Consider the following 18,534-nt stretch of genomic DNA (forward strand, 5'->3'; position numbering starts at 1 on the left):
CCTTTTGGGAGCAGAGGAAATTCGGTAGAAGCAGGACAAGGGTGGAAGAAAGACTTACTGTATATTGCTTTATGCTTTTGATACTTGAACTAATGTAGATGAATTGCTTATAAAAATTAAATAATTTGCTTAAAAGTGATAGATTAGGCAATTGTGTATATATATATATATATATATATATATATTTCCTATATTATATTTGAATTAGATTGTATTTGAATTACATATGTATATATTTATAAAATGTACTTCTTTCTGTTTTTAGCATCAAGGTGCACAAATTAACATGAAGGCCCTTCTCATTTATGAAAAAACTTAGAAATGCTAGTTGGTAGCAACAAACATTCGTTTAGAATAACTGGGAAAGCAATGGAGTAAATTCATGGAGACCCACCACACATCTCCAAAAAAGAAAGGGAGAGAAAGAAAAGAGAAAGAGGGCAGGGCAGAGGAGAAAGAAAACAAAGGAAGAGAGAAGGCCTTTCACTCATAAGTGGAATTTAAGAAACAAAACAGATGAACACAGGAGAAAGAAAAAGAGAGGGAGGTAAACGATAAAAGCTACTTTTTTTAAAGTAAGCTCCACACCCAACATGGGGCTTGAACTCACGACGCCAAGATCAAGGGTCACATGCTCTGCCAACTGAGCCAACCAGGGGCCCCAGAGACTCTTAACGACAGAGAAAAAAACGAGCATTGCTGGTGGGAGGTGGGCAGGGGTTAGACTAAATGAGTGATGGGCATTATGGAGGGTACTTGTTGGCATGAGCACTGGGTGTTGTATGTAAGTGATGAACCACTAAATTCTACTCCTGAAACCAATATTACACTGTATGTTAACTAACTAGAATTTAAATAAAAACTTGAAGCATTAATTTTTTTTTAAAGGAAAAGGCCTGACAAGTGGAAGCTGGGGATGACCTGGGTGGGTCTATGCCACTCTTGATGGCCAAGGTGTTGGAATCTGGCAGTCACGTGGAGTCAGAGGACAGAAAATGAAGCCTTGGGTCCGGCAAGGTGAGGAACTGTAACTGACAAGTATGCTCACATCACACACAAAGATCCCCGAGAAACTATATCCTCAGCGGAAGGGTGGATCAGAAAATATTCGCTCAGTAGCATATGGAAAGAATAGAGTATATGTGTTTTGCATTGGGAAAGTAAAAATATTTTCCTGGATTTTACAAATACAGCCTGATTTCATGAAGGTCTGAAGTCTATGTTTATAATACGTGTGGTTCAGGAATCCTCAAACTGAGAAAGTTAAAGTTAGTTAAAAATGGCCTTGAACTGGTAATACTCTGTAGGGAAAGTCACTCCCAATCCTTAACAGTCCCACAGATAAAGTCTCTCTTAAAATGAACTCACAATACAAAATTGCAAAACACAGGAAGAAACAATCCACCATGAAGTAAACTCCCACCACTCTCACTGAGGAAACAGAATTACCAAAGATTCTTACAGTAAGTATACATAAAATGGTTAAAGACATTAAAAAAAAAACAGGCACTAGAGAACAATATCATAGTATCAAAAAAGGCTGACCTGAAGAAATTTGAATGGAAAAATGCAGTAAATGAAATTCCAAACTCAATGTTGATTAATTATACAGCAGATGAGACTTAGCTACAGAGAAAATCAGTGAAACAGAACTTAGATGTTGGGAAATTACCCAGAAGTTAGCATACAGAGACAGAAGATATTTTCACAAGTTTTAACCATCTGAATTGAGAAGCTCTGGGGTGGAAGTCGAGAGAAGACACATCAGCCCATAATGCACCAGTCCAGACTCCCAAGACCTCTGTAACTCTTCTGCACAGGAATAAGCCACTATGAGACCATTTTATCAGAAGCATTTATCTGAAGGTCATCTTTTCAAATGCAAAGGCTATGGCATGACTTTGTGAGTTCAGTTTTAAACAACTCATTTTACTGCAGTTAATTGATCCTAAAATTCATTATCTGAAGAATGAATTATAGCGTGACTTATACAAACTAAAATATAACAGTCCCAACACTATCTAATAGAATAGAGACCATTTTTGGAAAAATGCTGAATAGTAAGAGGAAGAAAAGCTTAGGTCAATGACCCTAAGACTCACCAAAGACCTGTTTCTTTAACACCTCAAATAACATTTAGAATAAAGATCTATCTTCACAGATAGATGTACAGAGAATGAGATCACTTAACCATCTAATCTGTAATTTAATGACATAAAAAATAGTATTTCTCCCAAATAAATCACAAACCAATTGTCCCAGCAACATTTAAAAAATAATTCTTCTCTTCTCTACGGATATATGATGACCTCTTTACTGTATATTCCATTGTTTAAAGTAATAGCATTGAGGGGCGCCTGGATGGCTCAGTCGGTTGAGCGTCCGTCTGACTTTGGCTCAGGTCACGATCTTGAAGTTCACAAGTGCCAGCCCCATGTCAGGCTCTGTGCTGACAGCTCAGAGCCTAGAGCCTGATTCGGATTCTGTGTCTTCCTCTCTCTCTGCCCTCTGCATTCTGTCTCTCTCTCTCTCAAAAATAAACAAAAAAAATTTTTAAAATAAAGTAATAGCATCGATTCTAGAAAAACTATGCTATTCCACAGAACTATTTTTGTGCTTATTGTGCATTTTTGTTAAAGATTTGTTTAAGTAATCTCTACACCCAACATGGGGCTTGAACTCACAACCCTGAGATCAAGAGTTGCACACTCCACCAACTGAACCAGCCAGGCACCCCTATGTACGTTGTTGTAACAGTTGTAACTTTATACAGTTTGCTATGGTTTTCTTTTTTTCCCCATCTATTCCTTATTTTAAATAAGCTCAGACATTTCTGTCATTTAAAAAATTAAAAAAAATTTTTTTTAAATGTTTGTTTATTTTTGAGAGAGAGAGAGAGAGAGAGAGAGACAGAGAGCAAGCAGGGCAGGGGCAGAGAAAGAGGGAGACACAGAATCGGAAGCAGGCTCCGGGCTCTGAGCTATTAGCACAGTGCCCAACGTGGGGCTTGAACCCATGCACCGCGAGATCATGACCTGAGCCGAAGTCGGACCCTTAATGACTGAACCACCCAGGCGCCCCCTACTTAAAACTTTTTTAAAGGCTATGCTATTCTTAGTATAAAGTAATACAGTCTTGGAAAATAAAGAAAGAAGGCAGAAGAAACTAGAACGCATTTTTCATATCACTCAGAGTATTTGTGCCAAACACTAAATAATCTGCAATATTTGGCCTTTCATCCATCATTTGTAAAAAGCAGACTGATGCAAGCGCGTATGTATCAGGGAAGTCTTGTACCTTGCACTGCTCTACTTTATTTCCAGCTTCATCCATCTCTTCCTTTAGGGTATCTATTTTTGATGGAAGCCCCTGGAAGTTGGTTCCTGAAGATTTGTGAGCTTGGTTCCACCTGTAAAACATGGGGGCGATCAGCATCTGAGAGCTGGCTGCACATACTCAACCTTGCGGAATCAAGGCCCTGAGGGAAACAGACTCTTTCCCCAAAGCCGATTCTACCTGGGATCGGTATGAGTACCTAGGATGCCAGCTCCTCTTGAGTTTATCCTCTAGGAATGGAAGCAAGCAAAAAGAGACATTACATCCCCACTGTGATGGGACTCTTGCAGTGCTGGGAGTAGCTGTCTGCTCTGAGTATAATCCTGTCTCATACACGCCCCACTGCTAGAAACCATGCCATGAACCCCCTTTCCTGTAGTGTCTGATCATGGCACCGTTGCCATGAAACACTCCTGTGCTTCCTGCTTTGATCTGGAATGTTCCTGTGCCCCTGGGAGTCGGTCCTGCTCCTGGACCCCTGGGACCCTTCCTGCTGCCATCCTCCTCTGTGATTACCTCCAGCAAGTAAAGACCGAGCTTTGGTCATGCAGCTAACAATCCATAGCTAGGAAAACACATGTAGAACTAAAAACATCTGTTAAGAATTAATATTCTAAAGATGAAGTTTACAGAAAGTCTAAAGCATAATGTGGGAAATTTACATCAAGTCAAAAGGACTGAGAAAAAAAAAGGAAAGAATTATACCACAGCAAGAGTAGGGGAGTGCATGGGTGGGGAGGGGTAATAATCTAAAACAATTTCTGTTTGGTTTTCAGGTGTGCTTTGACCTTCTGTTCGAATATGAATTATGTCTGCTATTGTGGAAGCAATTTAAATGTAAACATGGATATTACACAGATGCAGCATGAAAACCCGTGCGAGCAACTGCTCAAGCTTCCCAGCTGCTGCACTGCCCCCAAAACAGTAGGCTCTACCTTCTTCCCAGTTCCTGATGAGGCTCTCCTCCAAAGCCGGCCTTCGGCAAGTCTGCCTAAGCAAGACTGGCGATGCCACGGAGTGGCCAGAGCACGGACCTGGGAGGCTGACAAGCTCAGGTTTGAAGCCTGGCTCTCCCACACTAGCTGTGTGACCTTGGGCAATGACTTAACCTCTCTGTGCCTCAGTAATCTCATCTGTAAAGCTAAGATAACAAACACTTTGCAGAACCGTCATAAGGAATCGAGAACAAATCGATATGCATGTGCACGTGTGTGCATATGCTATCTGCCCCATTAGGGATTCCTCCTTAGGAATTAGGTAGTAATTAGTCATTAGGTACTATCATTTTCCCCCAGGGAAAAGCCACAGGAAGAAGTAAAGGTGAAATATTCAACTGTGTGTTTCTCTGATACCTGCTTTGATTGGTTAAAAGTGAACAAGATCCTGAACGCAGATCAAGAATCAGTGTTGAAATCCCCTCCGGGATACCTGTATTGTAGACGTAAAATTCCTGGGGCACAAGCACCTGTAATGTCGCTCAACCAGCTCCGGGGAGGGAGCATTCACGGCCTTGTTTAACGAACCATTAGAACATTCTTCCTTATCCTGAGCAAAAGTCTACCTCAGGGTGGCCCCACTCCTGGTCCCGGCTCGGGGATTCTCCTTACAGATGTACACATGACAAAGCGTGAAGCAAGCCATGTAGAGAACCTGTGCAGGTTCCTCTCTCATCTAGAAAAGGAGTCTCTTCCCGAGAGAACAGAACCCCTGTTCCCTCTCCAGTCCTCACTGAGGGGGCCTCTGAATTTAGTCCCCGGCACGAAGTCGGGCACACAGGACACACCCGATCGAGATCTGTCGAAAACATGAATGAGCGAATGAACAGGAACTGGTGGAGGAATCAGAGGAGGTGACACGTCATGTCCGTCGCTCCATACCTGGCACGCGGCAAGTGTCCGGTAAGTGGTGGCAATTATTTTTACCATGTGTTAATTCTTAGACGCACCCTCTATCATCTCAGTATGTCCTACATCACCACATGTCTTAACGAGTGACCCGTACATTTAATGGAGTGGTGTTTCTTCACCCCTCCCCCAAGGAGATATCTAGTCAGTGGTGCACGGATAGTCACCGGCATCTCAGGAACGAGGAAATGCTGCATGTTGCATTGCTACAGATGTTCTAAATCTGTTAAAAAAAAAAGCATCTGACAGGTAGAAGCTTAGTAAATGACAGTTATATCTCCATCCATTTGCCAGAGAGAAATAGTCATCTCTGCTTCACAGGACTGCAGTGAGAATTAAGTTACAAAATAAACAAGTCACGGAGATGAAAAGTACAGCAAAGGGAATATAATCAATAATATTGTAAGGACACTGCATGGTGACAGATGGTGACCACACTTATCGTGATGAGCACTGAGTAACGTACAGAATTGTCGAATCGATGTTGTGCACCTAAAATTAATACATCATGTGTCAGTTACACTGCAGTAATTTAAAAAAATTAAAAGAAGAAAAAGTGAGAGCTAACAAAACAGGGGTCGATCAACAAAGCCACCTTTTTTTTTTTAATTTAAATAAAGTTTTATTGGAACACGGTCAGGCTTTCATTTACTTATGGTCCGGGGTTGTTTTTACACTACAATAGCAGAGTTGAAAAGTTGCAAAAGGGACCATCTGGGTTGCAAAGCTGAAAATATTTACTATCCGGCCCTTTATGGAATGTTTGCCAACTCTTGTGGTAAAGCATGAGAAAGGTCGGGGCAGGCGGCAGCTGCCTCCATAGATATTCCCTATTCTCATCCACGGAGAAAGCCGCATAAGTCACGGATACACATGCCCTCAAGGACAGAGCTGGGCTGGAGTCCTGCCACGAAGCACCACAGACAGTCATCTGGCAGCAGGCCACAAGTCGGCAGCCCTCTGGGATGGTTACTTACTTTTACGGGGAGTTTTCTCCCTTTGGGAGCAGCATTCGATCATGAAAGTATCATAACCACACAGGGTTTGGACGTGGCAGGACCCTCAGGAACTGCTAAGATCACAGATCTATTTATTCCTACACTCCACTATCCTAGAACAGGATGTTCTAACATCATTCCCACTGCCACACTTGGGAGAATGGGCCCTCGAGGCAGGTGTAAGTGGGTGCGACTTGGTCTGTGGGTCAAGTGCGTGAATCTGGAACCCTGCATGCTGTCCACTGAGTGGTCTTCCTCTCGTCCGTACCTTACCTGGCTCTGACCGAATCCCAGTCTAACACCAATTTAGCGAGCTGCTTCCTTTGTTTTTGGATGTTGGGAATCTCCAACTAGAAAGAAGAACATACCACAGACCGAATGCGATAAGCTTTGGGGTTTTTACCTTAACATCTGAAAAGGCAGTATTTATTTACATTTTTCCCCCTGAGGCATAGGATTTTGTACCCTCAACTGATTCCCCTCATTTCCAAAAGGAAGCATATGTCAAAGTCACCGACTGTCGTGAAACTTGCAGACCCAAGCGAACCATTCACCACGCAGCCCACACCGGTCTTGGCTCTTCTATGCGGCCTGGCAGAAGCACTCACCTCTGCGATGCTGCAGAGAGGATCCACAATCTCTCCCTCAACAAAGACCTCGTGCTGAGAAAGTTCTAGAGCCAGCTGGTTCTCAGCATTGCCACACGTCTCCAGAATCTTCCTTTAAAAACACAAGATACCCCCACAACAAGCATCCGCTCGTTAAACCAGGTGCCCGATTACCATACTCGGCCAGCTCTCTACACGATGGGGACACCTTAGGGTGCTACACGGTAGAACCTTAAAAACGTGGTAAGTCTGGGGCATCGCCTAAAATGCAAGCCCACGGGTTTGTGCTCTAACATGAAAAAGGCACTCTCAGATACACTTTGTGAGTACGTGTGTGGGATGTGTGTGAACAGTGAGGTGATGAGTCTAGGATTAGCTTCAGGGGAAGACCAAATGTTCTCCAAATAACCCTGGAATTCTTTAGAACCTTATGTAAAGTTCGTTATGTGCTGTTTTATGTCTGTCAGTGAGGCCAGCCGAGGCAGGGTTTGCTCCGGAGTTAATGCAAGTGCTGGTTTTCTACTGGGGATGGTGGGCTAAGCTCAAGGGACATGTTGCATGAAAACCATGTCTGCTTTTGTTTTCCTGGGAGCACGCAGTTGACGTCACACCGAGGACGCGTGCGAATGAAACGGCTGCTCTGACTCTGTCCTTCCCTCTCTCCTCATACCCTTCTCCTTCTCTCCCTGCCCCTCGAGATCCCCACGGGGTCCTTTTAAAATGACCAACGTGTGTGGCGCTGGCATGAGGTGGCCATGGTGCTATCATTAAGAACACGATCTCCAATACCACGCCGCCTGGGTTTGAATACGGGCTTTGCTATTCACCAGCTGTGGGGTCTTGGGCAACTGACTCACCCTCTCTGTTTGTCAATTTCTTCAATGGGAGGTAGAATGTAGGTTGTCTTGAGGACTGAACGAGTGAGTACACGGAAAACACGTAGAGCAGTGCTAGTGCAGAGCAAGGACTCCCTCCATCAGCCGGGAGGACCAGGAGTGCCAGCATGCACACACCAGCCACCCTCTTCCCAGGACCATCACTCCCAAATATGGGAGCATGGACAGGACGGAGGAAGGGTGAAGAGTGGGGGGAAACTATCATCCTGGAAAGGACAAAGTTACGGGGTGCCTGGGTGGCTCAGTCAGTTAAGCATCTGACTCTTGGTTTTGGCTCAGGTCATGACTGCACGGTTCCTGAGTTCGAGCCCTGTCGGGCTCTACACTGATAGTGTGGAACACACTTGGGATTTTCTCACTCTCTCTCTCTGCCCCTCCCCCCATCAAAATAAATAAATAAACTGCAAAATAAAAAAGAACACAGGTAGCGTTGTAGGGCATGGAGTATAACAGGCCCCTGGAAAGGGGGCTGTGGAGTCCAAAGCCCAGGGCAGCTGGGAAGCACAGTGAGCGGTATAGCAGAGACAGCAGATTGGCTCAAAGGCCCCCAGCCTCATGTAGAAGCAGGTGGAAGGAAGGGTTAACCTTCCCTCTTATAGTAAAAACAACTTCATGATTAGATTTTTAAAAGTTATTTATAGAACACATGCCTACTGCAAAAAAAAAAAAAAAATCCAAATAATTCAGAAAACACAAGATTTTGAGACAACCACCATTGATATTACGGTGGCCACCCTCAAAGGAGGTGGCTCTTAAGGACTGGACGGGACTGCTCAGGGAAGGGACATGTTCTTTATACCGAGGCTCAGGGGAATAAAGAATGACCCTATCGATCACTTTCGCTAGTGGCCCTTCCAATCATCGGAAGCCAGCGTTGCTCCTGCTAAAGGGAAGACTGCCTGCCGTCCCGGGGGCCCAGACCCCACTTCTTCCCATGGAGACTGCGCCATTCTCCTCCTGGAGCATGAGCCACACCGTCACGCTCACGGCCCCTCTGTCACGCAGATGCCTGCCGCGCACAGCACCCGCCCACCCGCTCCCGCTGACGCGCAGGCTAGCGGGCTCGCTCTCTGAAAGCAGCCCACTCTTACCCCAGCAGGGAGTCTTCCAGCTGAGTCGATGCTTCTTGCATGTTCTGAGCAAGAGCGGTCAGAGGGAGTTTTTTCTGGAAGGCAGAAGACAATGTGTTGTTTTCATTATTACTGATACCCGTTCTCAATGACCAGCCGCAGATCATCATTCGGTGATTTGTCCTCCAGGCACACTGCACAGGTAAGAGTTAGACTGTCTGGGTTCAGGATCCAGTCTCACACATGTGCGCTGTGTGACTTAACCTCTATGTCCACGTCCTCACGCCTGGATGATACCGAGGCATGATAACAGCAAGGGTGTCCTAGGGCTGTCTACCCACCTAAGGAGATCTTCAACGTCAAGTACCTAGCATGTGCTACGTACTTAGTAGGTGTTGGCTGCTAGTATTATTGTTGGGGTAGCTGTTAACTGTTCTTATTAACTAATCAAGTACATACTGTGTCTGAAGCCCTGGGAACATAAGACACAGATCTTACTCTCTGATTATCATAACACATAAATGCAAGAAAATGCTCAATTTCAAGAACTTTTGCTAGAATACTCATTCTTAAACAGGCTCTTAACCTAGCTGTAATCATAAGGGCCCAGCTCTAGTTAATATCTAAAAACGTCTGGCTAAATATCGGAAAAAAATTTTTTTTTCTTAATGTTTTTATTTTTATTTTTGAGACAGAGAGAGACAGAACGTGAGCAGGGGAGGGGCAGAGAGAGAGCGAGACACAGAATCCAAAGCAGGCTCCAGGCTCCGAGCTGTCAGCACAGAGCCCGATGTGGGGCTCGAACTCACAGACTGTGAGATCATGACCTGAGCCGAAGTCGGATGCTCAACCGACTGAGCCACCCAGGCGCCCCTGAAAATTTTTTGAGGTATTTAATCACGAAGCGGTTTTCCTATCAGAGATTTGTTTTGCAGCTGGAAATGACCATAAGGATCATCTGATTTATGTTCTAATTGTACAGTCAAGGGACCTGAAGCCCAGGGTGGTCAGGTGGGCTGGCTGGGCACCCCAGTGAGGGGCAGCAGAGCCAGACCTTTGTGCCATGGGCCTGAGCCCCAGTTCAGTTTCTTTCCACCACTGCTTGATGGCTCATCTCATAAGGGTAGAAAGGGCCTGTCAAGTACGAGTGGGTTGGTTATAGCACATAACGTGCAAACAAAAATATGCATTCAGGGCGCCTAGTAGCTCAGTCGGTTAAGCGTCCAACTTTGGCTCAGGTCACAATCCTATGGCTCATGAGTTCGATCCCTGTATCGGTCTCTCTGCTGTCCGCACAGAGCCTGCTTTGGATCCTTTGTTCCCCCTCCATCTCTGCACCTCCCTTCCCCTTCTCAAAAACGAATAAACATTTTTTCAAAATGCATCCAATGTGGCAATGCTCCCCATGATTTTGCCTCCCCAGTAGAAAGGGCTGTTATGTCAAAGACACAGGGTCCACCTTGCTGTGGCATTGTTGTGCCTTGACCTCTAGCATATCACCTGCCTTTCCCGCTTTAAAGGGCTCCATGTGATACACTTACACCGTATTTGCTTGTATTGTAGAGAATATCTCTTGAAAACTATACAAGAAGCTACTAATGCTGGTCACTCTGGAGAGGGCAGCAGGGTGCCTGGGGACTGGGTGGTGAGAGATCTCACTTTATGTTCTTCTGTATCTTCTGGATTTTGACCATGTAAATATGCAGCCTACTTAAAACAGTATATTGAAATTTAAAAATAAACAACAACTGGGGCACCTGGGTGGCTCAGTCGTTTAAGTGTCCGACTTCAGCTCAGGTCATGTTCTCACAGTTCATGGGTTTGAGCCCCGCGTCGGGCTCTGTGCCGATAGCTCGGAGCCTGGAGCCTGCTTCAGATTCTGTGTCTCCCTCTCTCTCTCTGCCCCTCCCCGACTCATGCTCTCGCTCTCTCTCTCTCTCTCTCTCAATGTCAAAAATAAACTTTAAAATAAAAAATAAAAATAAATAACAATTCTATTTACCCACCTCTCATCCTCCCAAGTTATTTTCACGTAAGTAAATATTAGGCATCCCCTGCCCCACAAGGGGACATTGCCAGCTTCTGCACTTTCAGATCAGGAAGATAGGAGAAAACGGGCAATGTGCCTTGTCATAATGAGGATAATTCATACATGTTAGTCATGCTGCCTTTATAAGGGAAATTAAATCTAGGTTAAGTGCAATAATCTGGAGAAATACACTTTGTGCAACTCTGGAGCTCGGAACCAAAATCATAAAGAGCAGAGTCTACTTTGACAAAATCATTCAAGTTCCCGGCTATAAATAGCCTTGTGGTTTCCATGCCCTGACCCCAAGCCACAACAGTCCTGCATCTTGATGTACATAAATAAGGACATCCCGCTTATTTAACCCCATGCTCTTCGATGAGGATGCTATCCACCAACAACATACTCCTCCACAAACATGGCTAAGCACTTCCTAGGCATGAACAGCTTTTTTTTTTTTTTTAATCACCAGGGATTCATTTAAAAAGATCTAAAGCCATAATTTACGAAATGCATGCCCACTGCCCAAAAGAGAGCCGCTCCAGATCCTACACGATTCTTGCCTCCTCACATGCGTGGGGGGTCTCTCGTGGGACCTTTGGGAGGCTCCTCCTGTGTATTCTAGAGTGCTAGAGACTGCTGTCATTTCTTCCACAATATTGACCGCCGTGGTCACCCATCTTCTATCGTTTCCATGGTGTCTACTCTCTCCCACATGCACAGTGTAGACAGCCTCAGAGGCCTGTCTTTGGCACTTTTTGTTCGAGGTTGGAAAAGGAAGCCCAAGGCATCAGGTTTTAGAAATGACCTTTGCATCCTGCTGCCTAGAATATGCCGGTCACTTGCCACTCACTGCCCTCGTTTATGGCTGGGCTACCACCTCCTCTGGGAAGCCTCCCCTGACTACGTCTCTCCTCCTGTGCCTATTCTCAGTCCTCCTGTAATACCCTGTGCACACTTTGTTCGGCATGTCATTTTAGGATTATGCATCTGTGTGTATCTCCCCCTGCCAGGCCGTGAGCACCTTTAAGGCGGAGGCCACATCTTGTTCATTTTATTATCTCCAGCACTTGTACACAGTAGGTGTTTGATAAACACCTGCTTAAAAGGCAGTCAAAGGAATGGACAGGACACAACAATGTGAAGGACAGAGACGTATGGCAGACGGAAGTGGGAGACAATGGGACTGGATAAGGGGAAAGGAAACAGGATGGGATTATGAAAGGTTCCTCGTGCTAATGAAGAGCTCAGACTTTCAATCCTGGCAATGGGAGCCAGCCAGCGCCCCTCAAAAGAGGCACCACTGGTGTTAGGGGCCACTTCCGGTGTGGAACTATGCCCCTAGGCACTGCAGAATGTTCAGCATCTCGGTCCCCACCCTCTACATGCCAGTAGTGTCCCCCGGTCCCTATGGCAACACAAAATGTCTCTATGTATTTCCAAGTATCCCCAGGAGTGTAATCCTGGCCCCTGTTGAGAACCGCTAAGCTACGATGTTTTTTCGGCAGGAGGATGTCTGTATCTATCTGTATTTCAGAAAAACAATTCTGGTGATCAGGCTGGAGCCAGGCTGGACGAGAAGGAAATCAAAGGCAGGAAACAAAGCTCAGGAGGTGACTGCACCATCCAGGTTTTGCGATCATCGCCTTTGTGAAAGGGATCAGGTTTTGCTTTAAGGCAAAGGTGGCAGAGATGAGGCGGGGGTGAGGAATTCCAAAGACAGTCACAGAGAATCACAGGCCTTGCTAATGAAGCAGCCATGGGAGGGTGAGGATACAATAAAAGGGAACATAAGGTAAGCCGACAGTTTCTAGCTTGCACAGCAGGGTGGGTGGAACTCAAGAGTCCATGCACAATGAAGAACTGGTGACGCGTGCCAAAACAGACATCTAGGGAAGGAAGTGTTTTGCTTGGTTGAGATGCTTGAGACGTCCCTGGCATCAACACACCAGTCAGAAGCCACGAGGACAGAAGAGGTGGCCCAAGGAACGTGACGGGAGCAACGAGGAGGAGGACAGAGCCTTAGGAAACAATGTTGAAAGGGGAGGCAGAACAGAAGCCACAGCGAGAGAACAAGAAGGAGCCGTGGGGACAGGACCGGTGGCTTGGGTCCGGTTCTGCCAGACAGGACGTGCAGCAAGCATTCCTGGAGTCGTAGGTGTGTGCAAACGTCCGCCCTCTGATACCTGTTACTGCAGCAAACCAAGTACTGCACGAGAGAGGAATATCCTGGCGTTGGGACGTCCTTCTCAGACGTGTGTAGGAAATCTGAGAGAAGGGTGACACAGGTCACCCGCATACCGGTTCTTCCTCTTGCGACATCGGGTGTCCCACAACACACCACGGCAAATCATAGCCTCCCTGTATGCCACTGCAGCTACCACCGTAACGCTGTATGGCTTCCGAGGGCTAGCACGTGCTCGTAAGCTAGGAACCTGTAAACCCAAGGATGGAGCTGCCTGGCGACGGAGAGTGGCTGTGCTCTGCTGGTGGCACAAGAGGACCCGGATGCTTCAGACAAATGTATCCTGGAGCAGATGTTCGGCGGTTCTCCTCGAGGCCATCCCCCTCCCTCTTAGGACAGTGTCCTGACTTCTCATTCGGGTCCACCCCAGTCTAAATAAAGCCTGTGAGCTACAGAGGCAGCTCCACAGCCCACGCTCTAAGGGCAGGCCCTGATTAGCTTAAGCCAACCAGCACATCCCGCCTCCTCCCAACCTCACCCCTACCCAAGGTAGCCAGGGTGGAATGGGAATGTTCAGGAATGGGGAATATGACTCAATACAGACCAATGCAATGGAAGGCCATTTCTACCTGCCAAGGACTTGGAAAAAGAAGTTCTCTCGCTCCCTTAAAGAAACCCGCTGGAAAGCGTGCTTTCTACTTCTGCTGGACATGCACAAGGAAGCAAGTAGCCGGTGGAAGCTGCTGGTAGCCAACCCACAGCCATGGGAGGTGCCCATTTAGGGGCAAAGCAGACACTGAGGAAGGCAGAGGGGGCAGAAGGAAAAAGAGTGACATTTTGCTTACACCACTGACCTGCTAGCCCAGGCCTCTCCTCAAGTCCATCCCAGCTTCTGGCCTTTTCAGTTAGAAGACCAATAAACTGCGTCATTTTCTAAGTCCATTTAAGACAGGCTTTCAGCTTTTTGCCATCAAAGCATTCCTAACAGACATCTCTATTCTCTTATCAATGACAAATGGCTTATCGAGTCTTTTTAAAAGCACCTGGGGAAAATGCAGTGTGAGCAGTGCCTTCAGCACAGCCACATCTGAAGCACAAAAAAATGTTCTGGTCTGGCAGGTGTCGGGAGAGTAAACGGCAGTACGAGGTACAAATCTGCAGGCAAATGTGCTGACGCTGCTTGGGAAAAACCAAGCGAGCGAAGGGTGAAGAGCCTCACGGAGACACAAGAAAGACCCAACAGCCGTGGCCCCATGTCACATCCGATACTCACGTATCTCTTCTCCACGTCGGGGCCGTGGCCCTGGAAGCATGCTGCCAGGCGCTTGTGGGAGTGGTGGCATATTGACCGAACCGTGTCCAGGCGCCGCTCGATCTGACAAATGAGACAAACGAGCCATCAGCAAGGCTTCAGAACACATCTCTTCCTATGTGGCATTGGCATGTAGGTAGAAGCAGCACGTGGGGGTCTAACTTTTTAGCTCTTGGTGTAAATGCCCATGGTCTCCATTCCCCTGGAGCAGGGTTTCTTTCTACTGACATTTGAGGCCAGATAATTCTGGGTGTGTGTGTCGGGGGGCTGCTCTGTGCATATGGTACGTTTAGCCTCATCTCTCTGGCGTCTACCCACTAGATGCCAGGTGCACCCCATTCCGAGTTGTGACAACCAGAAGTGTCTCCACACACTGATGAATATCCTCCCAGTGGGCGAAACGGCCCCTGGTTCAGAACCGCCTACCTCTCCTACACCGAGGGGTTTAGATCTCCTAAAGGCTAAGTGTGTGTGCAGGGAGGGGGCGCGGTCACGGCCACAACTCCTATCAGGAAGGGTGGCGGCAGTCGGGCTATGCGCTCCCTGCAAAGGCCCGGCGCCAGCCTGCAGAACCGCAGATGAACACCTCAGGCCCAGACCCACAGCCAAGTGGAAAAACCACGGGACTGTCAGAAGCCATCCCCTGTGGATAGTGGCAGAGCCTTCCACACACGCGACATCAGACAGAAGAGTCCAAATCAAGGCTCCACAGTTTCCATTCAAAGTCAGTTGTTTTCAAAATTATTCTTTATTGGGGTTAGGGTGGGTTTTTGTCTTTGTTTTTGCTTTGGTTTTAACTAAACCCCTGAAGCACAATGGACTGCAAGAAACACTGACTTAGGGACCCACGCATCAAGATTTAGTTTCCCAAAATATTATTGCTGGGTTATGGCTGTTTATGGCAAAGAGAGCTGCTTTTCACGGAAGGAATGCCAAAAATGTGTATTCTGATGACTCATTAAGAATGAGTGCAGGCCCTCAGGGATGCTTTCTATTTTAAAGAAAAATCAACAAATTCAAAGCAGAATGCATTTTTACCCCACAACATTTTACCCAATGACATGGTTCTATGCTTCTCTCCTGAAGGTCCGCACCGCGCTCCCCCCCCCCCCCGCCCCGCCCCCGCCCCACAGCTTTTCTTCAGAGCCAAGGCCCGACTACCAGGGCCCTGATCGAGCAGGCACATTTATGTAAGGAGCAGTGGCCACATCACTGACCCCTCATCTTATAATGACCACACTGTAACACACTGGAAAACTAATATGCACTTCTTTACTGACCACAAAAAACAGGCAAAATCAAACAAAAACAAAACCCCACAAAACTCCATTTGGCTTTGATTCTAATTTCCACTAGAAAATTATAAAGTCCACTGGGGGACAGGGACCTTGGTCTGTTCTGTGCACGGATTTATCCCAGATACCCAGAACACTGTCTGGAACACGAACGCAAGGTGTTCATTTAATATTTGCTGAAAGGTCAAGTACATGTATTAAGTCCCTGTGCAAGGTATCAGAAAAACAACAGTAAATAAGCTGTAGTTCTCATCCTCCTGGGATTCACAGCCTCCCAGGGAAACTCCACACAAGCACAACAAACTTATGAGCAAAAAATAAGAGGCAAAATAGAGCCATTTGAACTGCTCTCACAGATCAAACAGGGAGCACACGATTAAGTGAAGGGAAATCTCACACCAGAAACAAAAAATAAAATTTCTATGGCCCAGGATCCATCCCTAGTGTTCTCCCATTTAACCTGTTAATTCCTGCTAATGATCTGATGGAGTGGATACCACCATTATCCTCATTTTAGAGAAGTGGAAACTGAGGCACAGGAAGTTAAGTAATCCCCTGAGGCCACAGAGCCAGTCAGGGAAAGACCTGGGTAGGCAGGCACCAGCCTCCACACTTTCAAACAGGACTCTCTTCTTTATAGTCAAAGAAGGGGGAAACACCTGTGGCAATGATGGCAGATGGGGGTGGGGTGGGGGTGGGGTGGGGTGGGGGGATAAGCATCTGCATGAATGAAACAAGGCGTTCCTTGAAACTGGCAAACTCTTGAGGCCCCCGTGGATGTTCTAAGAAAGGGACAGGAGCAGACAGTTGCCACCTGCCTCCTGTGGGAATTCTGCAGTCCTCAAACTGCCTGCAAGGCTTGGGGCTTCAAGGGTTCAAGGAGGTTGTGCATATTTATTACTAACATGGGATGTGGGAGAGAGAACACTGATGTGAAACCTAGTCTAGTTAAAGGTTATCGAGCCCAAGCAACATTTCTGAAAGTCTGAAAGTGAAGCTGAAATATACGATAAAAGCCAATGAGCAAATATTACTAAGAATAAGATTGTCAGGGCTCCTGGGTGGCTCAGTTGGTTAAGTGTCCAATTTTGGCTCAGCTCATGAATTCACGGTTCAGGAGTTCAAGCCCCATATTGGGCTGTGTGCTGACAGCTCAGAGCCTGGAGCCTGCTTCGGATTCTGTGTCTCCCTCTCTCTCTGCCCCTCCCCTGCTCACATTCTCTCTCTCTCTCTCAAAAATAAAATAAACATTAAAAAGAAAAATTAAAAAAAAAAGAATATGATTATCTAATAATTCTTAAAAAAAAAACCCTCCTACTCTTAATAAAAACTTCTGGTCCTTAAAAAGAACAACAACAACAAAAACGTGCTCTCAGAATCTTCTACCTGCAGGTGGCTGTCATAATTTAGAAGGATGTTCTGACATGGGCTGGCATGGCACCATTTTTCTAAGCTATGCCAGCTCCTCTCTGTGGGAAGAGACAGAAAGTCACCCGGGAGCAGACTGCTGGTCTTCAGGGGCTCAGGTGAAAAGACCTGCCGAAGGTCATGGAATGAGAAGCAAGGACACAAGCAAGGAGGCTTAAGGGAAACCTCAGTGCAGAAGGGTTCTGTCTTTCCCGGTGTGCTCTGGGGTGGGCGGAGACGGAACGGGGTTGAGGCCGAGTGAAGGGATGTGCACAAAGGGCCCCAGGCCTTCTGGAAGAAACCCCCAGCCCCAAAGTTAGGGAAGCCTGTGGCCGAGGTCCCTGCAGGAAATATCCCTCCTGCAGGGCAGAAAAGTCCAGGCTGATAACAGGCCACCTCAGGGCCTCAGGGTGGTTCTGACATGTCTGGTCACCGTCACTGAGACTCTAAGTCCTTCAGGAGCCAACTCAGCCCAGAAGTGGAGGATGATAGCATGAGAGAGAAGTGGAAACTCTAGGCTGTTGCTGGCAGGGCCTGTCCCATCAAGGACACCGTCATAGCAGCGAGCGACAGGCCCGCAGCCTGCCCGGGACCCGTGACCAGGCTGCAGTGCCAGTGGACCAGCCAGGCCAGCCAGCGCCTCCCCCACCCCACCCCGACACCTGGCACTTGAAAGCAGGACAGCCCCATCTGAACTTCACAACATGACACCGAAGTTCCAGATCCCCTTTTCATCACCGTGCAACCCAACTGCTTTTCTTTCCTGCTCGGGACCAGGCCGATCAGTCTCATCGTGTCTCAGATCATACATACAGACGTACGTACACAGATCTGCTTCAGTTCTCGCCGATGAGGCTTTGTTTTGTTTTCCTCTTTAAGCAAAGCACTTTAAGAAGATTTTATTTTGTTACCTGTAACAGATCTTCACTGAGGACTTCTGTTTTCTCAGCTCTGTGGGAAAAAATGAAAAGCTCAGAGTCAGAAATCCAGAAATGCAAAGGAACTCGTCAAATGTAACAATTATTATCCCAGAGTTTAAAACAAAACAGCTAGGGACGGACGCCTGGGTGGCTCGGTCGGTCGAGCGTTCAACTCTTGACTTCAGCTCAGGTCATGATCCAGGGTCGTGGGATCAAACCCCACGTCAGGCTCTGTGTGGAGGGTGGCGCCTGCTTGGGGTTCTCTCCGTCTCCCTCGGCCCCTGTCTCACCCCGTTCCCCACTTGTGTATGCACACTCTCTGTCTTTAAAATAAAAACATAAAAAGTAAAACAGGAAGAAATGAATGATAACATGGGAAGAAATTCCACTAATGTGGAAATTCCACCAATCAGAGGGCTCCTTGAGCAAAACCAAAGAAAAAAACCAGCAAACAAAAGTCTGCAAAGAATAGCAACCCCAAACAAGAACAAAGCCTCAAGACCAGTGGCTCCCAGACCTGGGCGTGTATAGAATCACTGAGGGTGGGGAGTGTGCGGATTTAAAATGCCAGTTTCCA

The 18,534-nt window shown here is 46.8% G+C and overlaps 1 protein-coding gene across 4 annotated transcripts in view; it reads right to left on the minus strand.

The window, feature by feature from the left end:
* Positions 1 to 18,534, minus strand: part of ARHGAP17 (Rho GTPase activating protein 17) — an 88,798-nt gene that overhangs the window by 36,532 nt on the left and 33,732 nt on the right. For 3 of the 4 annotated variants that reach the window (XM_030300692.1, XM_030300695.1, XM_030300691.1), the window contains exons 2-7: positions 17,949 to 17,988; positions 14,297 to 14,398; positions 8,834 to 8,907; positions 6,847 to 6,958; positions 6,512 to 6,588; positions 3,298 to 3,409 (exon numbers count right to left, since the gene is read on the minus strand). In XM_030300692.1, coding sequence (XP_030156552.1) covers positions 3,298 to 3,409; positions 6,512 to 6,588; positions 6,847 to 6,958; positions 8,834 to 8,907; positions 14,297 to 14,398; positions 17,949 to 17,988 — 517 coding nt within the window. Of the gene's footprint in view, positions 1 to 3,297; positions 3,410 to 6,511; positions 6,589 to 6,846; positions 6,959 to 8,833; positions 8,908 to 14,296; positions 14,399 to 17,948; positions 18,136 to 18,534 lie in introns of those variants that run through there. The other variant, XM_030300694.1, reaches the window with a different exon arrangement.

The sequence above is a fragment of the Lynx canadensis genome, chromosome E3 (assembly GCF_007474595.2).
Source record: "Lynx canadensis isolate LIC74 chromosome E3, mLynCan4.pri.v2, whole genome shotgun sequence".
Lineage (NCBI taxonomy): Eukaryota > Metazoa > Chordata > Mammalia > Carnivora > Felidae > Lynx > Lynx canadensis.